Below are 20,445 nucleotides of genomic sequence, written 5' to 3'. Positions count from 1 at the left end.
TGACGCAGGTAGGAGAGGTGGGGAGAGGCAGAGGCTTGAATCGTCTGTTCAGGAATCATCTGTTCCTTTTGGGGAGATCTAAACTACAACACGGGGTGTGGGGGGGGCAGGGAGGTGCACACTTGACGGAAAGATCACAAAGTGGGACGCCTGTTCACAAGTGAGTTTGGAGTCCATCATGCAGGTGGCTTTGTGGAATCAACATCAGACATGCATTTAAACTCTTATTTCACAGACAGCCTGGGTGGCTGAGTTGGTTGGGCGTCCGAATTCAGCTCAGATCATGATCTCGCGGTTTATGAGTTCGAGTTCCGCATCAGGCTCTGTGCTGACAGCTCAGAGCCTGGAGCCTGCTTCGGATTCTGTGTCTCCCTCTCTCTCTTTCTTTCAAAAATAAATAAACAATTTTAAAAATTAAAAAATAAAATAAAATAAACTCTTATTTCTCTTATTTCTAGTGCCGTGGGAGCAGGGACTGATGGAAGGGAGACTGGCCAATCCAGGAAAGCCACACTTAAGGCAGTATTTGGGAAGCAGAAACCGTAGGCTGGAGAGGTCCCAGAGGTTCATGGTCACTGCATGGATGAACCAACATGCCTGCTCAGGCCAGTCTGAGCATCCCTGTTTTGCAGTAAGGGATACCACCAATTCTATTTTCCTTGCATTCTTGGAGGTCTGCAAGCAATGCTCAAGGAATTGATAATAAAATAAAATACACTGATGATAATAAATATAATGGACAATAAAAAATCTGCTGATTCTGGATCACAAATCAAATAAAAAATGTTCTTGGATTATGTGGACAGGGTACCACGTGAAGCCACTAGAAAGCATCGAACGTAGCCTCTCTGGCTGTAAAACTGTGTTGGCATCAGACCATTTTTCATTTCTCACATACACACAAAACGTGAAGATGAAATAAACAGTGGGTATCAACTGTGGGTACAAACGGTGGTCCACACAAAGCTGAGCTGACTGTCTACCCAGCAGGGAAAGACTCCTCACTCAGGAGTCAGACCCACAGGGCCCCCAGAACTAAAGAAGCATAGGTATAGAGAAAAAAAGGGAGGAAGCACACCAAATCAGGCAAGATCGAGGTCAGGTCTCCGGTAGGGCCATAGGGAAGAGTGTCAGCTCCTCCTTGTCATTCGATGCTTCCCCAGAGTCGGGTTTCAACAGGTCCGGGATGGGCTGTGTCCACATTCCAGGAGGCCTGGGGTCACTGGACAGACACACCCACACATGCGTGCTCCAAGCTCGGCAAGATTGAGACCTTAATCACACAATGACCAAATAAGGGACCCGCATCCCTCAACCTCTGTTTTAAGTGAATGACTTTTTTTTTTGTCCAAAATTCAGGAACTTTCAGTTAGGGTTTTCTAGGGTAGTCAGGGTTCTAGAATCAAAAACGATAAACCCCCCCTATTTGTTATCACATGGCCTTTCGCCATGACTTTTCATACTTCCTGCCAGTGTCCTTAATTCCAAAACTACCTTCCCAAAGAAAGGTCTCCCTGTGTTAGAATACCACCTTCTAGACAGGTCAGATAGACCCTTAAAAAGCTGTGTTGGTGCCCAAGAAACTCAAGCTTTACCAGCTTAGCCATTTTCAGTCATTGGAAAAGTGGTTTTGTTCACCCTGAATCAATGAATTTCTATTGAAGCGTATGTTTCCCTAACACACACAATAAACTGGCGCTTGGCAGTGATTTAAACAGTGAACAGGGCCAGCCGGCCATGAGAACAAAGCCTCAGGAACAGAAGCCAGCCAGATTTAAATGAGTTAATCTACGGGGAAGCCTTTCTCTGAAGGCTATTACTTAATACAAAACCAGCTGTCCTCACCTTTTGGTGTTCAAGCCGCCTCCCTTCAAGTTAGTCTGCACCGAGAGAAATGGGTCTGGTCTAAGAAAACCAGAGAATCAAGCTACGGCAAGGAGCATCCAAGCCTCTGCAGCCCTGCTGTGGCCGGTTAAGTGTTGACTCACTCTCTCTCCAGAAGGCCCAGACCCGCCATGCTTCCAGCAATCCACCCTGACCTTGGCCACAGGGGCTTCTAGGTTTTGGCATCTGCCACCTTTAGCAGCCCCCATCCCCTTCCCATACACACCTGTTGCTGAGTTGTGCTGACCTGACCAACTCCTACGCCAGCCTCTTCAGGCCAGGAATAGCCAGTAACTGTCCCTCTTCCTTCTGCCACCCTGAAAGAGCCAGGCTCGCCTCTTGCACCCAGCCAGTGGCCAATAGCTGGGCTCCCCACTAATGGGATGGCAGGCTTATGTCAATTCCCCTGGCTTACAATGAAACCCGGCTCTTTGAAAGGGACCACAGTTGAGTGCCGTCCTAAAGTGAAGCCTATCGCCTCAAGGAAACTGTCTGGCAGGTTTGTGCGTGCACATCTTTCCACACTCCTGAACACAGAAGGGCGTTCCCATCCCCTGGGCGGGGAGACTAGGAGGCAAGGACCCTAAACAGCTCTTCTCAACACAGAGAAGTTGGTGTGTTTGAATCATGAGGTGGGAGCAGGGGAGGTACCCCACCATAACCTCCAAAACACTCGGTCTAGGATGGGGCCTGGTCATCAGGATGTTCGGAAAAGCATCCCAGGTGATTTTAACCTGCACCCAAGGTAGAAGATCACTGATTTAGGGAGAAAACAATGGAGACGCTCAGCTAGGACTCTCCAATGCACCCAGATGGAGAATATCCAATTTCAAAGCAGGTCCTCCCCAGATCCCTCCCCTCAGCAAGACAATCTCTGCAGCTGTGGAGTATCCTTGGGAACAGCACGGTGAACTCTGGTGCCACGCCTCATTCACACGGTGCCTCTAAACCAGGCTGAGCCTCGGTTCCCCCAGCTATTAGGAAAGGGATCTTCTAGATACATTTGTTTTGCTTCTCTTGTCTCCATTTTCCAGCTTCATGTTTCTCCTTCTCTCCTCATCTTGCATTTAAATGCACACTCCTATATATGCCTTTCTGCCTCTCCAAAAATGCACAGGGGGTTCTTGAAATTCGATTTGGGTAATGTCTGCCCTCGAAGTAAATAACACCATAAAAACTATAAGCTCTATAATCCAATCAGGGGATGGAACATTAAGAACGTGATATTCCATAAGGCATAAAACACTCCATTCCTGAGACTATAAAACCAACCATTCTGCTGGAGAAACTCATGCAGGATCATATAGACCCTGCCTCTTAAATGCCAGATGCGACCAGGAGTTCTCTGCTACACAGCAACTGTCTACTGTGATGTTAGTCATTTTTTATTCCTTTTGAGCCTGTTTTAATATCTATTTATCAAGTAGAAAATTCATTTTAGAACCACTTTCAGAGCAAGTATAAAGACATCCTTAAGGATAAATTAGCTACATTACTTTGATTCAATGAAATACATAAATCTCTCACCCTGCATAAGCTCACAGCCCATAAGAGCACAAGCCATCTCTCAGATGGGCCTGCTTAGATCAAAAATGGCACAGAAATGACTAGGTACAGAGCAGAAGCAGGCATAAAGTAGGTCTCCTTGGGACCCCATCTACAGTGATGTAGCTGTAGAAAGTACCAAAAGATTTTTTGTTCTATGTCATTTCAGAAAACTTTAACATCCACCAAGCCCAGATCACAACCATGTTCGAGACTGGCTGGTCAACTGGCCATCCCAAGACCCTCAAACTCAGTGAGTCTAAATCAGAACTCACCACCTGCCCTCCAGTGCTTGCATTTCTTTCTTTTTAAAAAAAATTTTTTTTTAATGTTTATTTTGTTTTTGAAAGAGAGACAGAGTGCAAGCAGGGGAGGGGCAGAGAGAGAGGGAGACACAGAATCCGAAGCAGGCTCCAGGTTCCCAGCTGTCAGCACAGAGCCTGACATGGGACTCAAACCCACCAGCCGTGAGATCATGATCCGAGCTGAAGTCCGATGCTTAACTCAATAAGCTACCCAGGCAACCTGCTTGCATTTCTGATCTCAGTTAAGGAGCTGCTATCCACCCCAGCTATCCAATCAGAAACGTGGTAGTTATCCTACAACCCTATCTCCTCTCAACCCTCTCTCCACGTCTTCCAAATCCCTATGTCCTGGAGATTCCATTCTGTGCACACCCGCATCTCTGTCTCTTCCATCCTGGCTCACAGCTCCTGTTTCAATGTGTTGCTTCCCAGACTCCTCTGACGACACTGCCCCGGTGCATTGAGGCCCCCCCGCGTCCAATCTATCCAATGTTCCACCACAATAATCTTAATGAAACAATCCTGATCACGTTGTTCTTGCATTAAAACCCTTCAGTGGCTATTCCATCGACTATGGAATGATGTTCCAAGTCCAAAGCAGGGAATGTGATCCCCTACAGTCCAACCTCTCCAACCCCATGTCCCCATGCCTCACCTTGAACCCTCTGCCCTGGTCAGATGAGCTACGTGCCGTTCCCAGCACACGAGCCTGGCTCCCGTCTGATGGGGTGGCTCCTCCTGGTCAGAATATCCCCCTGCCTCTCTGCACCACCCCAAATATACTCATTGTGTGAACCCACCTCCTCCAGGAAACGTCTGCTCACACTCCACCCCGAAGGAAGCACCAGACAGCCCTAGCCTTAAGCCTCTGGCCAGTCTTCTCTCACGGTATCTACAACATGATCACACTTACTCAGGAACACAAGGAAGGCAGAAACTATCTCTTATCTCTTCAACCTCGGTGCCTAGCAGTGCCACCTGGTGCGTAGGACTTTAATAAATACTGGTTAAATGTGTGCATGTTTCAACGATCACATTCTAACGGCTCCAGAACTATTTTCCTGACCTTTCGCGTACTTTCAGTCTGGCTGCTTCTGATATGGAACTGCCTCTTATTTCACTTGCAAATCATCTGCGGAAGACCAAAACTACATCAGTACAGGAGATACGGAACCTTCTTATCCCCTGAGGAATCATTTCTCTGTTCTTTGTTCTTCAAAGAAGAATCACACTTCAAAGCCCTCCAACAGCTGGGAGTGAGAAACGATCGAAACGAATCCCTCCAAGTCCCTGCCCTCCCTGCTTCTCCATGCCCTCTCCCTAGAAGTGATTACTGACTCAGGCTCAGGGTTGAGACATTAATTAAAGGAGAATGATCGTGGTGTAAACCAAGACTGGCTCGTGATGTCTGTATCTGGGGGTCCCTTGCCCGTGTAGATGCAGAACAACCCTGAGAATAAAAACTGACTTCCCTGGTTGTGTGGCTTCTAAGCCTATGACAGAGTTACCTGAAAATAAAGGTGCCATTCTCAATTCAGCAGTGGCAGCCCCTGGGCCCCCGGTGGAGGCTCTGGAAGGCTCTGGGCCCACCCAGAATTCTACCTAAAGTGTCATATATTTGCGACGTGGCTGCAAATACCCTCTCCCCCAAGTGCTGATTTCATATTGGAAGATAAGCAATTTAAATAAATGTTTCATTAACATAGTGCTTTCCTGCTCGATGCTAATGTACTTAGAGTAATTTGTTTTCCCAAATTCTCTTCCATAGACTCGTTTCATGCAATCCTCCACAGGACAATCTGAAACTCTTTGGGTCCCTAATAGACAATCCAGAGAACCTAGAAACCAACCAAACAACCAAACAAATAAGCAAAAACCCTTACACTGAAAAGCTGTCGAGACCTATTTGTTCTGGAACACGTATCACACATGCTGCGGAACAGGACAGACCATCCTGACCATTTTGGTGGCCCTGGGTTCACAATGATGGCAACACAGCATAATTCAAAAGACACTACTGGTCCCAGGGAGACAAGTGGGAGAGGTGGGTTACACTGGAAGAATGTGAGTATGTAAGATATTGTCTTGACGCCCTATAAGGCATGTTCCCATTCCCCTTTGCTTATCTGTACATGAATTCTTGCTGTGTGTGGATTCCAAACCCCAAAAATTTCAAGGATATTTCCAACATCCTTCATTAATAGAAGCTCTTAAAAACTTCATAGCGTAATGCTCAGATACACTCCAAACGTGCAAAAGCAGGTACCATATAAGGGTTTGTTCCCCCAAACCTGTGAGACTCGGGGCAACAGCATGATCACAGTGATGTGGGCAGCTGGCTGGGCAACAAAAGACACAGGCATCTGGGTGGATCCAGCCACAGTGTTTTGGCTTTGTGTATGCTACTATGCTAGAGGCAAGATTTTGGTTCTATTACACATGGGAGCAAAAATAAAACCCAATGAAGAGGTGAAGCACTTGAGCAGTGCACTCTGTGGGATGGGCTGGGGGCCATGCACCGTGTGTGTGTGGCAGGAAGCAGAAGACCCATTAAAGAGCATGGAATAACCCTGGTCAATGGAGTTGGCTCTCCAGGCTCTGCCACAGAGGAGCCACAAGGTGTGGGACAAGTGACTCTACTCTGAGCTCCATCTCCTTCTTGTAAAAGAAAAGAAATGATAACAATACGAGCAGCAGGTGGCTACCCTGTGCTAAGCACTCACAACATAGCAGGTGCTGTTGAAAGCACTTTATAAACACTTGTTAGGCACCATCTCACCTACTCCCGAGGACCCCTGTGAGGGAGAGATCATTAATTCCAGTTCATGGAGAAGGGCTCAGAGTTCAGGGACCAGCCCACGGTCGCCCAGCTAGGGTGTGTTCAAAACCAAGTCCACCTGACTGCTGTTCTTTGGAAGAGTAGCTCCAATGACTGCCACAAAAGCTGTGAGATTATATATTATATATATATAATATATATAATATTTAATTGAAATGCCTTGGATTGTGAGTAGCTTGTTCTGTGAGTGTTCCGCAAGACGAGCAAACATTTCTAATAAATTTTAACTTGATAAACAAGCAATGTCTTGCAATATGAGTCGTATGTGACGCTGAACATCACATGATCACGACTGAGCCAATGGTTCTTGAAATTCACTTTGGTATACAAGGGCTTTGGGTTGCAAGCATATTTCTGAAACAAATTATACTCGCAAATCAGGATTTACTGCATATGCAAAATGTTCTGAATGCAACGTAAGAACATCAGTCATCGTTAACACAGCCCACCCCCTCCAGCGCTCGGATCACCCTCTTTGACCACCGCTGAGCAACTAGCTCCTGGCTGCAGCTCCTTCCCCTGGATTGGGACCCAACAATCCAAAGGTGGCTGGAGAAGGAGGCAGTGCCCCCACCCGGGTCACTTACTTTCTCAGAACTGCTATCTCGTTCTCTATGCTGCTCTCCTTGCCTTTCAGCGCCTTCTTCGGGATGCACTTCACCGCAAAGAGCCTGCCACTCGCCTTCTCTTCGGCTAAGACCACTTCAGAAAACGCCCCGCTGTGAACAAAAAGGGAGAAAAGGAAGCGGCTTAGACGCAGGAGTTGTGGCTCCTCCGATCCCACTACCAAGGTCTAAGGAATAATAACAACAATCGTCCGCATTACTGTTACTTTTTTTAGCACGCATAGCTCCCTACTGGACTTCTTGATGCAAACAAGTACCTTCGTGCAATGGGACATGTGGATGTCCACGTGGGTTTGGCCACCGCCCGGTGCCACCTGCCACCCCACAGAACACTGCAGCAGTGGCCTTTGAGTGAACAGGGACACTCCCGGAATGGCTCCTGTGGAGAAAGAGCATGCCCATCCCCTTGCCAGCCCCCACACCCAAGTAAATGACAAAGTAGTGCCAAAATTTCTAGCTTCCTCACAGGTCCTTCCATCCCAAGAAAATTTCAGAGCACGCTGCAAACATTAATTAATTCTTAGAGACAGGTAAGGATATCATTGAAGCATGAGCTGGTGCAACGCGTGGTATTGACATGGGGTTAATTAATTGGCAAAAACACACAAGTTTTCAATAAGCGGCTTATTTTTTTTTAAACAAACAAGCAAAAGCACACACGATGCCCGGAGTGGGGGAGACTTTTCTGCCTGAAAATGTAAACTGAACTCTGCAAAGGCAGAGCAGCAAAGGACATTCGGGATTGGAGAGCTCATTTCTCCGAGGAGGCTCTGCGGTCATCGAGCCCCAGAGCCAGCACCTCAGTGGCCACCACGTCACCCACCCTAGGTACCATACTCGGGCTGGGGGGCAGAACTTCCCTAAGGGCTCAAACAGGAATAGGTTCGTCCATTACCCACTCGAGGCCTCAGTAACTTGGGCCCTGTGCACACGGGCCATGGAGAAACCACTGTCCACTGAGTCACTCTCTGTCTCTAGACTTGTCAAGGACCAACTCTTTTTCCTTCAGAGGGACACTACACATGGCTTCTACACAGTTATAATTAGAGACAAACGCTCCTACATCAAAAGAAACCACTAGAAGGACCAATATCAACCCAATACCAGAGCCTGAGGGTCTGTTCTTCAGTCAACATCAAAGAGATGCTTAAGCAAGAATTTCAGACTTTCCTCTCCCTCTGCTTACCCATCTGACAGGGACACACATCCATCCACAGACCAAAAGAAATACAAATATATAGTTTTAAAGTCCCTTCTGGGGAGAAGAATTCACTCTACTTAGCACAGTAACTTGTGAGTCTTCAGACAGTGTTCTTTCTGGAACATAAACTTGAGATAAATATGTATCTATAGAATTATATAAACCCAAGGGGGAGAGGTTGGGGGTTCTACCAAAGAACCAAAGGAAAAATGTCAGAACCAAAGATCTTCTGCCCAAATCCACACATCGAGTAGGATTTTCCCTCACAGCACCACATGCCTTGCATCGACAGAAATCTTCCAGAATCAACTAGAACTACGATTATGAAATAGAAACACAAAAAACCCACAACAGATTGATCACAGAGTGATTAATGGAATCAGACGTTCCCAGCGGCGCTTGGTCACTGCCAACGGATTCCACCTACGGAAACCAATTCTTGGCAACTTTAGGGGATCCCCCAAACCCGGCTGTCTCTTCTCCTCACCTCTGTCTCGGGGACAGACTGACACGGATTCACCACACAACAAGGGTTCTCAGGTGGATGGAACCATGCACAATCATGTATATGGTCCCTTCTGCTATCCTCCAGGAGGTGGAACAAGGACGATGTTACAGATCAGAAGAATCAGTGAGGGAAGACGAGGAGTCTGGCACGATGGGTGACTTTCTACTGGGGAGTCCATGCATTTGTTTTCAGTTTCCCTATTTGCCACTTAGGTCCCTGATGCTGATGACACCACAGTGGTTCCTCTCCTGAGTTTGTTGAACTTACCAGGTCCATTTTCCACAAGGGAGAGAAGCCCTTTAGCAGCAGTGACCACTGCCAGACCTGTTAGACTTCCCCGCTGCCCCCTGCCCCACTCTGCACCCACCACACTCCCTCCTCTTCAGAATCTGCACCAAGAGTAACAGACTATGCCCAACACAGAGGAGGGATTCGGCTTGGGTAGCTATCAAGCGCTCAGAAGAGTAAGCACCTCCTTATTCCATGGACAGTTCTCTTCCTGGAAAACAGAGTGGGAAGTGAGGTTTCTGTGTGAATTGACCCCTGGGGCCATGACAGAAGAGGGAGGGAACTAGGTCCTCCATCAGAGCCAGTACTGGTGGGCTACTGCAAGACACTGAGGTCAAGGTGAGGCACTGGCACTCTTGGATCGAGGGCTCTCTGCCTTCATCCCTGACTTCAGGAGGGATGGACTATCTGTGACCCTGAGTGAGGGCAGGACAGTGGGACATAGATATGTAAGGGGCTTCACAGGCTAAGCAGCTGGGGCTTGACCACAAGTCACCTGTGAAAGGGGACAAGGCAGGCCCCTGATGGCCAAGGATGCCCCCAAGACTCCAGACATCTCCATCAACAGTTAACAAGTAGAATCACAAAGCCAAGGTTACGGTCCTATTCTCTCAGGCTGAAATGCAGTCTGCAATCCCATTTCTGGGCATGCTACCAAAAGAATCAATAGCAGGGACTCAGATATTTGTACACCCATGTTCACTGTCACATTATTCACAACAGCCGAAGGGTGGAAATGACCCAGATATGCATCAGTGGATGAATGGATAAACAAAATGTGATCTGTCCGTGCAGTGGACTATTATTCAGCCACAAAAAAAGAATGGAATTCTGACACCTGCTACAACATGGATGAACCCTGAAGACATTATACTAAACGAAATAGGCCAGAATCTGAAGGACAAGTATCATATGATTCCACTTACACAAAGTACCTAGGCTAGTCAAATTCATACCCAGAAAGTGGAACGGAGGTTGCCAGATTTGGGGAAGCAGAGAATGGGGAGTCAGTGTTCAATGGGGACAAAGTTTCTATTCGGGAAGACAAAAGATGTCCGGAGATGGATGGTGGTGATGGTTACATAACAATGTGAATTGTCTTAATGCCACTGAACCTCACACTTAAAAATGGCTAATGTGATACATTTCATGTTATGTTTCACCGCAAGAAAAAATAAAAAGTCTGCCCAGTTCTACTCAATGGCATTACCTGGGGATGGATGCACTGAAAAAACATGATAAATCTTTTCTCTCGTGGGGCGCCTGGGTGGCTCAGTCGGTTGAGCGTCCGACTTCAGCTCAGGTCACGATCTCACGGTTCGTGAGTTCGAGCCCCGCGTCAGGCTCTGGGCTAATGGCTCAGAGCCTGGAGCCTGCTTCCGATTCTGTGTCTCCCTCTCTCTCTGCCCCTCCCCCATTCATGCTCTGTCTCTCTCTGTCTCAAAAATAAATAAACATTAAAAAAATTTTTTAAAAAAAAGATATTTAAAAAAAAATCTTTTCTCTTGTTACCTCCTCAAGGAAAAAGAAATGAATAACTACAGGTGTTGGGGACCATGTGACACAAAGCGCTTTGGCGCCTGTCAACTAATCCAATTCTTACAGCATCCCAAAAAGTGTACAGGGAGTTAGTTACCTGTAACCCTCTGAGGTGCTTTTCCATACACTCTGCTGGGCCACCGTGTGCTGCTGGCAGAAGGAGCCTGCCTCTCAGGCAGGGAGGATGACAGCCACGGAGGGTCACCCTGCCTCAGCATGAGCTGCCATCCTTCCCTGAGCGTGCAAATCCCCACCTCACTTCCTCATTTAGCCCAACAATGCGCATTTACCTCCTTCCACAGACAAAGCTCTCTGGTCTTCCTAGGGGATATATGATTAGCATACATTGTTACTGTTCCTGCAATAAATAGAAATCACTTGAAGACACTTACCCCATTGCAGGAAAGCTAATTAAAAACACCAGAAGCAGAAACACATGAATGAAGAGTCTGGGCACTTGCAATGTAATTACATAACAAAGTAATGTGTGTGTCTGGGCCGGGGTGGGGGTTGGGGGTTGGGGCGAGGAGAGAAAAGGGAGGCAGGCTGGGAGGGGGCCTGTGGCAGGAAGGAAGTCAGCAAGAAAAATGATCTGAGTCCATAAAGGTTTCAGGCAACCCAATGAAATAAATTCCTAGGAACACAAGCAGGGACAGAGAGTTACAGAGTTTTAAAAATACAGAGAGGTCAGAGGAGGCTGTACTCCATCAGTGTGAAATACAAGCACAACACATTTAAAACTGAACGGTGGTTGGGGCGCCTGGGTGGCTCAGTCGGTTGAGCTTCCGACTTCGGCTCAGGTCATGATCTCGCAGTCGACGAGTTCAAGCCCAGCATCCAACTCTGTGCTGATGGCTGGGAGCCTGGAGCCTGCTTCGGATTCTGTGTCTCCTTCTCTCTCTGCCCCTCCCCCCCACTCATACTCTGTCTCCCTCTCTCTCTCAAAAATAAATATTCAAAAAAAAATTTTTTTAACTGAACAGTAGAGACTTCCAGCCAGACTGAGCGCACCTGCGTCTTGAAATGGCAGTCTGTGCGGTGTCCTGCTCCTGCCCGGCACCCAGGACCCCATGCTCTCTGCAGTCTGCCTCCCCAACCCCCAACCCCCACCGCCTGCCTGGGATCAGGTGGTCTGGGCCCCCTGAGGAGGGAGGGGGTCTCCCAATAGCTCAGTCCAATGCTTCCTCTTGCTGTTCATCCTAGCAGTTTCCTGTGTGGCCTCCTTCCTAAAACTCACTTCTTCTGGGTTCTACAACACAGTTCTTCCCTCCTCCTCCTCTTCCTCCCCCTCCTCCTATCAAAGGTTAGTGCACCCCCAGGCTGCATCTCCAATCTCCCTTCATCCTACTCCATCCCTTCCCCCTGGAAAATCTGTTATTTCCAGTTTCCACCACCTGTTTCCACATGGCCCCCTAACCTTTATCTAAATTTTAATCTCACTCATGTGCAAATCTCATCTTGCCAGCTGTCTACGAGAGCTTTCTAGCTCAATCTCCCAACCAGCCTCTCGAGAGCAGCGTCACCAAAATTACAGAACAGTATCTTCATCCCAAAACTTCTTCCTGGGTGCTGTCTCTCATTTCTACCAATGAGATACGAATGAATGTCTGCATTTCAACAATGCAGCCAAGAAACCTGTTTCACTCATCCATCTCTCGTTCAAGATCCCTGTCTGTTCTTCTATCCCTGCACCACTGCCCAGGTTCAAGTTCGGATTATTTCACTCTGGACTACTTCCAGGACCCTCTCCTGGCCCCTCTGCCCCCAGCTGCTTTCTCCAACCTGCTACTGGCATTACTTTTCTAAAGCGAAGATTATGTTGCTGCCCTACCTAAAACTCTGAGCTTTTGTGTCTAGAAGGTAAAGTTTCACCTCCTCTGCAAGTTATCGATGGCGCTCAAAGCTCTTCTCAACTTGACCCCAGCTTTGTGGGCTCATCTACTCTAGAGCCACCTTCGCCAACACAAACACACCCCGCTATACACACATCACCCCTACTCCCACACCACATCAGTCAACTGGCGGCATGCCCTTTCAGACCACTGACCTTGCTTCAAGTCCTGCCCACTTCTCCACTTCCTCAGACATCATTCCTTTTTCTTTCTGCTTGGCGAAATTCCACGTATGTTTTAAAGGACCCAGCTCGTATACTTCCCTCTCTTTGTAGGCTTTCTCAGTTGCCTCCCCACCCGAAGGCCCTCATTCTGAGACTTGTACATTTGGCTTACACCTGCATTATCCCACTTACACATTCCACTGGGGCCTTTATGTACTTTCCCACGTGACAGCAGGTGTCCTAAGCCACGCTTTCCTGTGTCTCCATCCCTAGCAATACCAGCACCAAACTGGATGATCAGTTTGGACGATCTGAGGCTCTAGTCTGTGTCCCCATCTAGCTTTCTACATTTCCCCTGTGCCATAGACACCCAAGATAAATGATACACTCTTGACCTTCCTCTCTGTGTTGAGGGAAATAATACAGTCCCTTTCCTCCTTCATAACGCATTCCTCCACATTTGTATGCAAGTCTATGCAGAAAGAACCTCAAAGCTTTCTCTCAAAGCATAAAAATTCTTTGAGACTTTCCCGATACATTTTAAAGCCCCAATGTTTATATAAAGCAGCACTACCAACAATAAGCCAAATTATGGAAAGAGCGCAAATGCCCAACAACTGATGAATGGATTAAGAAGATGTGGTACACACACACACACACACGCACACGCACACACACACAATGGAGTATTACTCGGTGATGAAAAAGAATGAAATCTCGTCATATGCAACAATGTGGATGGAACTGGAGGGTATTATGCTAAGTGACATAAGTCAGTCAGAGACAGACAAGATACCATATGATTTCACTCTCATATGTGGAATTTAAAAAACACAACAGATGAACACAAGGGAAGGGAAGGAAAAGTAAGATAAAAACAGAGAGGCAGGCAAACCATGAAAGACTCTTAAATCCAGAGAACAAACTGAGGGTTGCTGGAGGGGAGGCGGGTGGGGGGATGGGCTAAGTGGGCGAGGAGCATTGAGGAGGGCACTTGTTGGGATGAGCCCTAGGTGTCATATGTAAGGGATGAACCACTGGGTTCTACTCCTGAAGCCAAGACTACTGTAGGCTAAATAACTTGAGAATAAATTAATATTAAAAAAAAGTGCACACTTGTGTGCCAGAGTGCTTCAGTAATATTCTACAGTTGCAGAATCCCAAGATCACTCTCTGTCCTGTTAAAAATATAAAATCAGTGACATTGTGAGATGATATTTCTCCCCATAAACCTTCATCCTGGTTAAATAAGTCAAATTTGGGAGGAAAGAGTAGAGGGCAGATTTTTTAGACGTTTGAAAGGACTTTAGAAAATGCATGTTCATGGGAGAAATAAAAATCCCAGTGTTTTAAAAACTGCATTTTTCAGGATGTCACAACATACTTATTTGATTTTTAAAGAACACTAACATTCCATTTTTGAAAAACATACCAAGTCTCCATCTAAATTAAATCTCTGTGACCAATTACTGAAAAGGTCAAACAAAAAATTATTCTTGAAACGCTAAATATTTTCAGCTCCTGAAGATAAGCTGTACAAATTACAAAAGTTGAAACCTTCCCCTTTTTCTTCTACATTTCAAAGAAAATCAAATCTCATCACCTGGAGGCAGCTCGCTCTGATTGCAAGCCAGGCACCCAGGAGGAAGTAAACAATGTTTTGCTAGCTGAATTTCCAAGACTTGAGGAAATGTCACATTTTCTGTATTGACTAAAGAATTCTAAACAACTACTTTTGCTTTTAACTTCATAAATGATGGCTTTGAAAAGGGCCGTTTCTTTTTGCTTTACCTAGTCAGCTGTGAGAAGGAACTCCACCGCGGTAAGGGTGGGCCATCCAGGACTTAGACTGTGTCTGCTATAAAGCCCTCCCCGCCCCTCCCCTGGGCTCTGGGAATTCCTTACACTCCCGAGTGGCCTGAAAATGCAGCATTTAATGGTTTTGTGAACTACCTGCCTGTTGTTAAAAAGAAATTCCTAGAGCCACTCAGGAAGCCATACCTTACCTCCAGATCTGCTACTATATACCGTCTTAGCCCTGGTTTCAGCTCCGCAGTTTCATTTACCCACAGTCAGTCAAGTACTAGAAGCACACGAGTCCCCTCCTGCCAATATGTAGCCTCATGCTCTGTCACAGTGTTCACCTCGCTTCATCTCATCAGATAGGCGTTTAATCATCTCACGTCCTCACAAGAAGGATGAGTACAGCACAAGAAGACATTTTAAGAGAAACTATACCCATGCAACTCTTATTACAGCATATTGTTAAAATTGCTCTATTTGATTGTTACTGTTGACCAATCTCTTACCATGCCTAAGTTATTAATTACACTTCATTGTAAGCATGCATGTATAAGAAAAAACATACTATATGTAGTGTTCAGTGTTATCTGCAATTTCAGGCATCCACTGAGGGGGGGGCAGGGGCAGGGCACAGATGAGGGGGACCAGAACTCAGAGCTCAGCCATGCCCAGAGCTACACTGGCTAACCCACCTACTCACTACCAGTTATTAACCATAAAAGCAAAAACAAGATTCGATGAATTCTGCTTTCCAAATTGTTAAAAAATGTTTATTTATTTTTGAAAGAGAGAGAGAGAGAGAGAGACAGAGTACAAGCGGGGGAGGGGCAGAGAGCGAGAGAGACACAGAATCCCAAGCAGGCTCCAGGCTCTGAGCCATCAGCACAAAGCCCGACCCGGGGTTTGAACTCATGAACTGCATGATCATGACCTGAGCCCAAGCTGGACACTAAACCAACTGAGCCACCCAGGCACCAACCGCTTTCCCAATTTCTAGTGATCTTTACCATGAAGTTGTTAAGAACAAATATCAGAGAGTATTTAGAAAGGGTAGTGCATGTGCTGACTGCTTTAAGTGCATATATTTTAAAAACAAATTATTTTCTCATACAACAGCAATTTAATCACAAAACAGACATTTAGCCTCCAACAACCTACAGCAACTTGCACACTGCAGATGTTCTACCAACGTCCATCCAACTGAACTGGTGATACCTTAAAAAGACAGATGCCCCTGGGATGCCTGGGTGGCTCAGTTGGTTAAGTATCCGACTTCGACTCAGGTCATGATCTCACGGTCCGTGAGTTCGAGCCCCACATCGGGCTCTGTGCTGACAGCTCGGAGCCTGGAGCCTGCTTCGGATTCTGTGTCTCCCTCTCTCTCTGCCCCTCCCCCACTCGAGCTCTGTCTATCTCTGTCTCTCAAAAATAATAAATAAAAATGTTGAAGAATTTTTAAATATTAAATGACAGATGCCTCTGATTTTCCACAAGAATCAGGAATTCCAGAGCTGTCGTTCTGGTTCACGATAGCTCACTAAACCAATCGCTCAGTAAAATTATATCCATCCCAAATTAGACCAAGAAATAATCAGATGGCACTGAAACGATCTGCCCTATTCGCTTAGAGTCAGCTATTATTGGATCATTGCCTTCTTGTTCTTTTTAGTCATTTGACATACAAATCAGATTGACTGTGTTATTAACTGTATTAACACCGTTGCCGCTAGCCCATTACCATTCCTGTGCCCTGTGACTGGGCAGACAGACGTTACCCCCAGGCCTTGGGCCATAAATTAAAATGTTCTTTTCCACTAAGCATACTATTTCCCCCAGTGTTAGGCCAGGACAATATTAAAGGCTGAAGGGAGGAAAAAATGGAAAAGAAACCACACAGTGAAAAATGAAGGTGGTGACCCTTGGCTTCAGAGCATCTAAGAAATAGACAGATGTCTTTTAGACCTATTGTTCCAGACCAGAATCAACTCTTAAAGTAAGAAAACCTGTCTGCTAACTCTCATGATAATCTTACTGACCCCAGAGAACCCAAACAGATAAAAACAGTAGTGGGAGTCAGATGGTGTGAGCAACTCTCCAGGCAGAAATGAGACAATTTCAGAAGTGGCAGAAACTCTTTCCAGTTTGATCTCTGATCTACAATCTCCACTAATTCACACACCACTGATGACATTTTGTAGTGCTGATTCAGTCCACTGACAAGCAAACAAAGCAAAAACACATTTTGTTTTCACACACAGGCTTCAAGAACACATATGCGTATGAAAATTGGTATCCCACTTAGATAGGACATCTGCTCATTAAAGTGTGCCTTCTAAGCTCCTGGGTGGCTCAGTCAGTTGAGCACCTGATTCTTGGTATCTGCTCAGGTCATGATCCTAGGGATTGAATCCCGAGTCAGCCTTCACACTGAGTGTGGAGCCTGCTTAGGATTCTCTCTTTCCCCCTGTGGCCCCCTCACCTCTCTCTCTCTCTCTCTCTCTCTCTAAGATAAAAAAATAAAATAATAATAATAAAGTATGTGTTCTAAAACCTCTACTTAGCAATTACATAGAAAGCCAGATGTTTGGGGCACCTGGGGGGCTCAGTCCCCTGAGTGTCCAACTTCCACCTGGGTCATGATATCACGGTGCATGAGTTCAAGCCCCGCGTGGGGCTCTGTGCTGACAGCACAGAGCCCAGAGCCTGCTTCGGATTCTGTGCCTCCCTCTCTCTCTGCCCCTCCCCCACTTGCGCTCTGTCTCTCTCAAAAATAAACATTAAAAAAAAAAAAGAAAACCATATGTTTATGTGAATGCTTAAATTAAAAGTATCAAAATTCTACTTCTTAAAAAACTAGGCCCTTATGAATTGGTACCTGTGTCTCACCAACCAGTTCAAATTAGAGGCATATCCTTAACCTTAGTTAAGTTATGCATACAAATAGGGAGGCTCCTGCTAAAAATAGCCCTTCTTTTTTCACTCAAAAAAAAAAAATCCCATTTTCCTCTTCCACTTGGTAAATCCCACAATGACTAGCAAATTCCCCTAATAGCTTTGAGAACCGTGACGAAACATTCTTAAATATTCATACCACTGGCGTGATTTTTGCCCAGATCAATTCTCATTCTGACTACATCCCTGCATCTAAAACCACGGGCGCAGTTCGCGTTGTGACAATGCTCGTCACAGGGGAAGGCATCAAAATGCCAGCACAGTCACTGCGTGTCACAGCTCTGGTTCCTTGAGGTCTTTCTGCGGAGCTAAATCTTCATGCTAATTGCTTCACGGATCCCAATGCAGAAGACAAATACATTCCAAATGAATGCATGCTGCCTGCTTCCTTCAAGAACACAACTTTTTGGCCTTTACCTCTCTGACAGGGTCTCACATTTTATCTCCGCCCTTTTCCAGACGCTTGTGAAAGGTCGATGTGGAGCCTGACGACACCAGTCATTTTTTCTTAGCTCACCAACAGGGAGCATTAAAGGAAGCCTGCTTTGGGGAGGCGGGGACAGGACAAAAGATTCAGTTCTTCTGGAATCACAAAGCCTCCTATAGCCACAGCCAAAAAACTACTAACACTGAAAGGCACAGAAAGTGTCCGTGTGGGCCGCATATGCACTTGGTGCAAGGGTATATTTCACTTGGATGATAAAGGTTGAAGGGGTTTTGGACAGCCCCCGCCCCCTCCCAAAATGTGCCCCTTTGGCATGTGGATTATTTTGAGCTAAAGGCACTTGACATCTTGCAGGCTCAAGAGAAACTTCTGTCCCTCCCTTAACCACACGGTAAAATCTAAACTGGAGGCATTTCTCAGAATAAAGATTACTAACAGAGACAAATTTTATCTGAGTGACCCATCTGTATGGCAGGGCAAACAACGGATTAGCAAACATCTCTTGTCGCCCAGAGAAGTGCATTCTTTTCCTCTGAGGTCCAGACCCCTGCCCCCTTGTCCTTAGCTCAGAGAGACACAGACACCTCATTTTCCCTGTCTTTGCAATTCCCAGGTGTATGTGGATTTCCTGTATGTTTGCCTATTACATTGCATTTTCTTGGTGCAAAGAGTTTTTATTTTCCCTTGTTCTTTTGTCTCAGGTCAATTTGATTCTTAGTCCAGAGAGAAGGACCTTTGAGGGGACAGGAATTCTTGCTCCTCGATAAGGTAATGACGTGGAGGAAAGTGGCGCTCCCAGCGTATTGTCCACCTCTCTTCGTTAACTGTGCAGTGCTCGCAGGCGGTGCATCTCGTCGTGGTCTGCAGAGGTCTCCTGTTGGACAAAGCATCTCCATGCCGAAGTGGCTCTTCAGGGTGGTCCTCGTCCTCACTCCCACCCCTTACGGTAAGGAAACCAAAACTAGAGGACACTCAAGTCCTCCTTCTCCTGTGACTGCTACAAAGATCCCATGTCCTCCTAACAGCAGACACATAGCTTTTATAGGGGCCAGTGGACAACATCATCAAATGGTGGGCAAAACCTTAACAGTGAAGCTGGGGTGGCTGCTTATGATAACCCCAGCTGGCCCACCATCACGTGGCCATTCCTACTCCCTGGGGCCCTCTGGAAAGCTCTGATTTTAAGTCCTTTTTTATGTTTATTTTAATTCTGGTTAAGGGCAGATGGATCCACAGGTAACTTGAGGGAAAGCCTTTTTTTTAATTTTTTTAAATTTTTGAGAGAGAGACAAAGAGCGCGTGAGCACGAGTGGGGGGAAGGGCAGAGAGAGAGAGGGAGACGTAGAATCTGAAGCAGGCTCCAGGCTCTGAGCTGTCAGCACAGAGCCCGACCTGGGTCTCAAACTCACAAACCATGAGCTCATGACTTGAGCCGAATCAGATACTCAACCGACTGAGTCACCCAAGTGCCCCAAAGGAAGTCTTTTAAGTTCCATGCCAGCCAAACTCACATATCAATATCCTTTCTAATTAGTTTTTCAAGATCCCGCATTAAAAAAGAGTCCTTATTGGTATAGTAATTACTAAATTAAAAGGACTTTTGGCTATACCTATGTAAGAAAAAAAAAAAGTCTATCAGGGCCCCTGGGTGGCTTAGTCGGTTAAGCGGCTGACTTCGGCTCAGGTCATGATCTCGCGGTTCATGAGTCCAAGCCCTGCATCGGGCTCTATGCTGACACCTCAGAGCCTGGAGCCTGCTTCAGATTCTGTTTCCATCTCTCTCTGCCCCATCCCTGCTCACGCTGTGTCTCTCTGTCAAAAATAAATTAAAAATAATTTTTTTAATTAAAAAGTCTATCAATAACCTGATTAAAAAAAAAATCAAAAGCTTGAGGAGTACCTGACTGGTTCAGTCAGTGGAGCATGTGACATTTGATCTCAGGGTCATGAGTTCAAGCCCCACGTTTGGTAGAGATTACTTAAAAATAAAATCTTATAAAAAAAAAAAAAGCTTGAAATACCAAAACATTGGAAATATTCAAAATATCTATCTATAATAGGGGACTGGTTAGGTAAATTAGAATCTAAAAATACAGTGGAGTACTACACAGCCATTTAAAATAATTAAGTAAATTTATGTGTGCTGATAAAGAATTATCCCCAAGATATACTGTTAGGTGAAAAAAAAAGAAGGTACAAAGTGCCCACTGTGTTCCCATTTGCATAACACAGACACAAAGACAGACATACACACAGACACACACACACACAATCTCTGGAAAGAGACAAGAAACAAGTTACACCGTTGCCTCCAGCAAGAGGCCTAAGAATGAGGAGAGTTAGTTATTATCTATTTTACTATGTACATGCACTGTTTTTCTATTAAAAGTTACTTAATGGGGGCGCCTGGGCGGCTCAGTTGGTTAAGCATCTGACTTTGGCTCAGGTCATGAA

General features: G+C 46.0%; 1 protein-coding gene across 2 annotated transcripts in view; it reads right to left on the bottom strand.

Annotated features, from left to right (window-relative positions):
- The window catches only part of CAMK1D (calcium/calmodulin dependent protein kinase ID), a 433,382-nt gene that overhangs the window by 263,970 nt on the left and 148,967 nt on the right, over positions 1–20,445 (bottom strand). For both annotated transcript variants that reach the window (XM_047067247.1, XM_047067248.1), the window contains exon 2: positions 7,161–7,292. In XM_047067247.1, the coding sequence (XP_046923203.1) occupies positions 7,161–7,292 (132 nt within the window). The remainder of the gene's footprint in view (positions 1–7,160; positions 7,293–20,445) is intronic.

The sequence above is a fragment of the Lynx rufus genome, unplaced genomic scaffold, assembly GCF_022079265.1.
Source record: "Lynx rufus isolate CCGP_SWC_20201006 ecotype Redwood Valley unplaced genomic scaffold, mLynRuf1.p SCAF_7, whole genome shotgun sequence".
NCBI classification, from domain to species: domain Eukaryota; kingdom Metazoa; phylum Chordata; class Mammalia; order Carnivora; family Felidae; genus Lynx; species Lynx rufus.
Note: the sequence above shows the minus strand (reverse complement) of the source record. Positions and strands in the feature narration are given on the sequence as shown.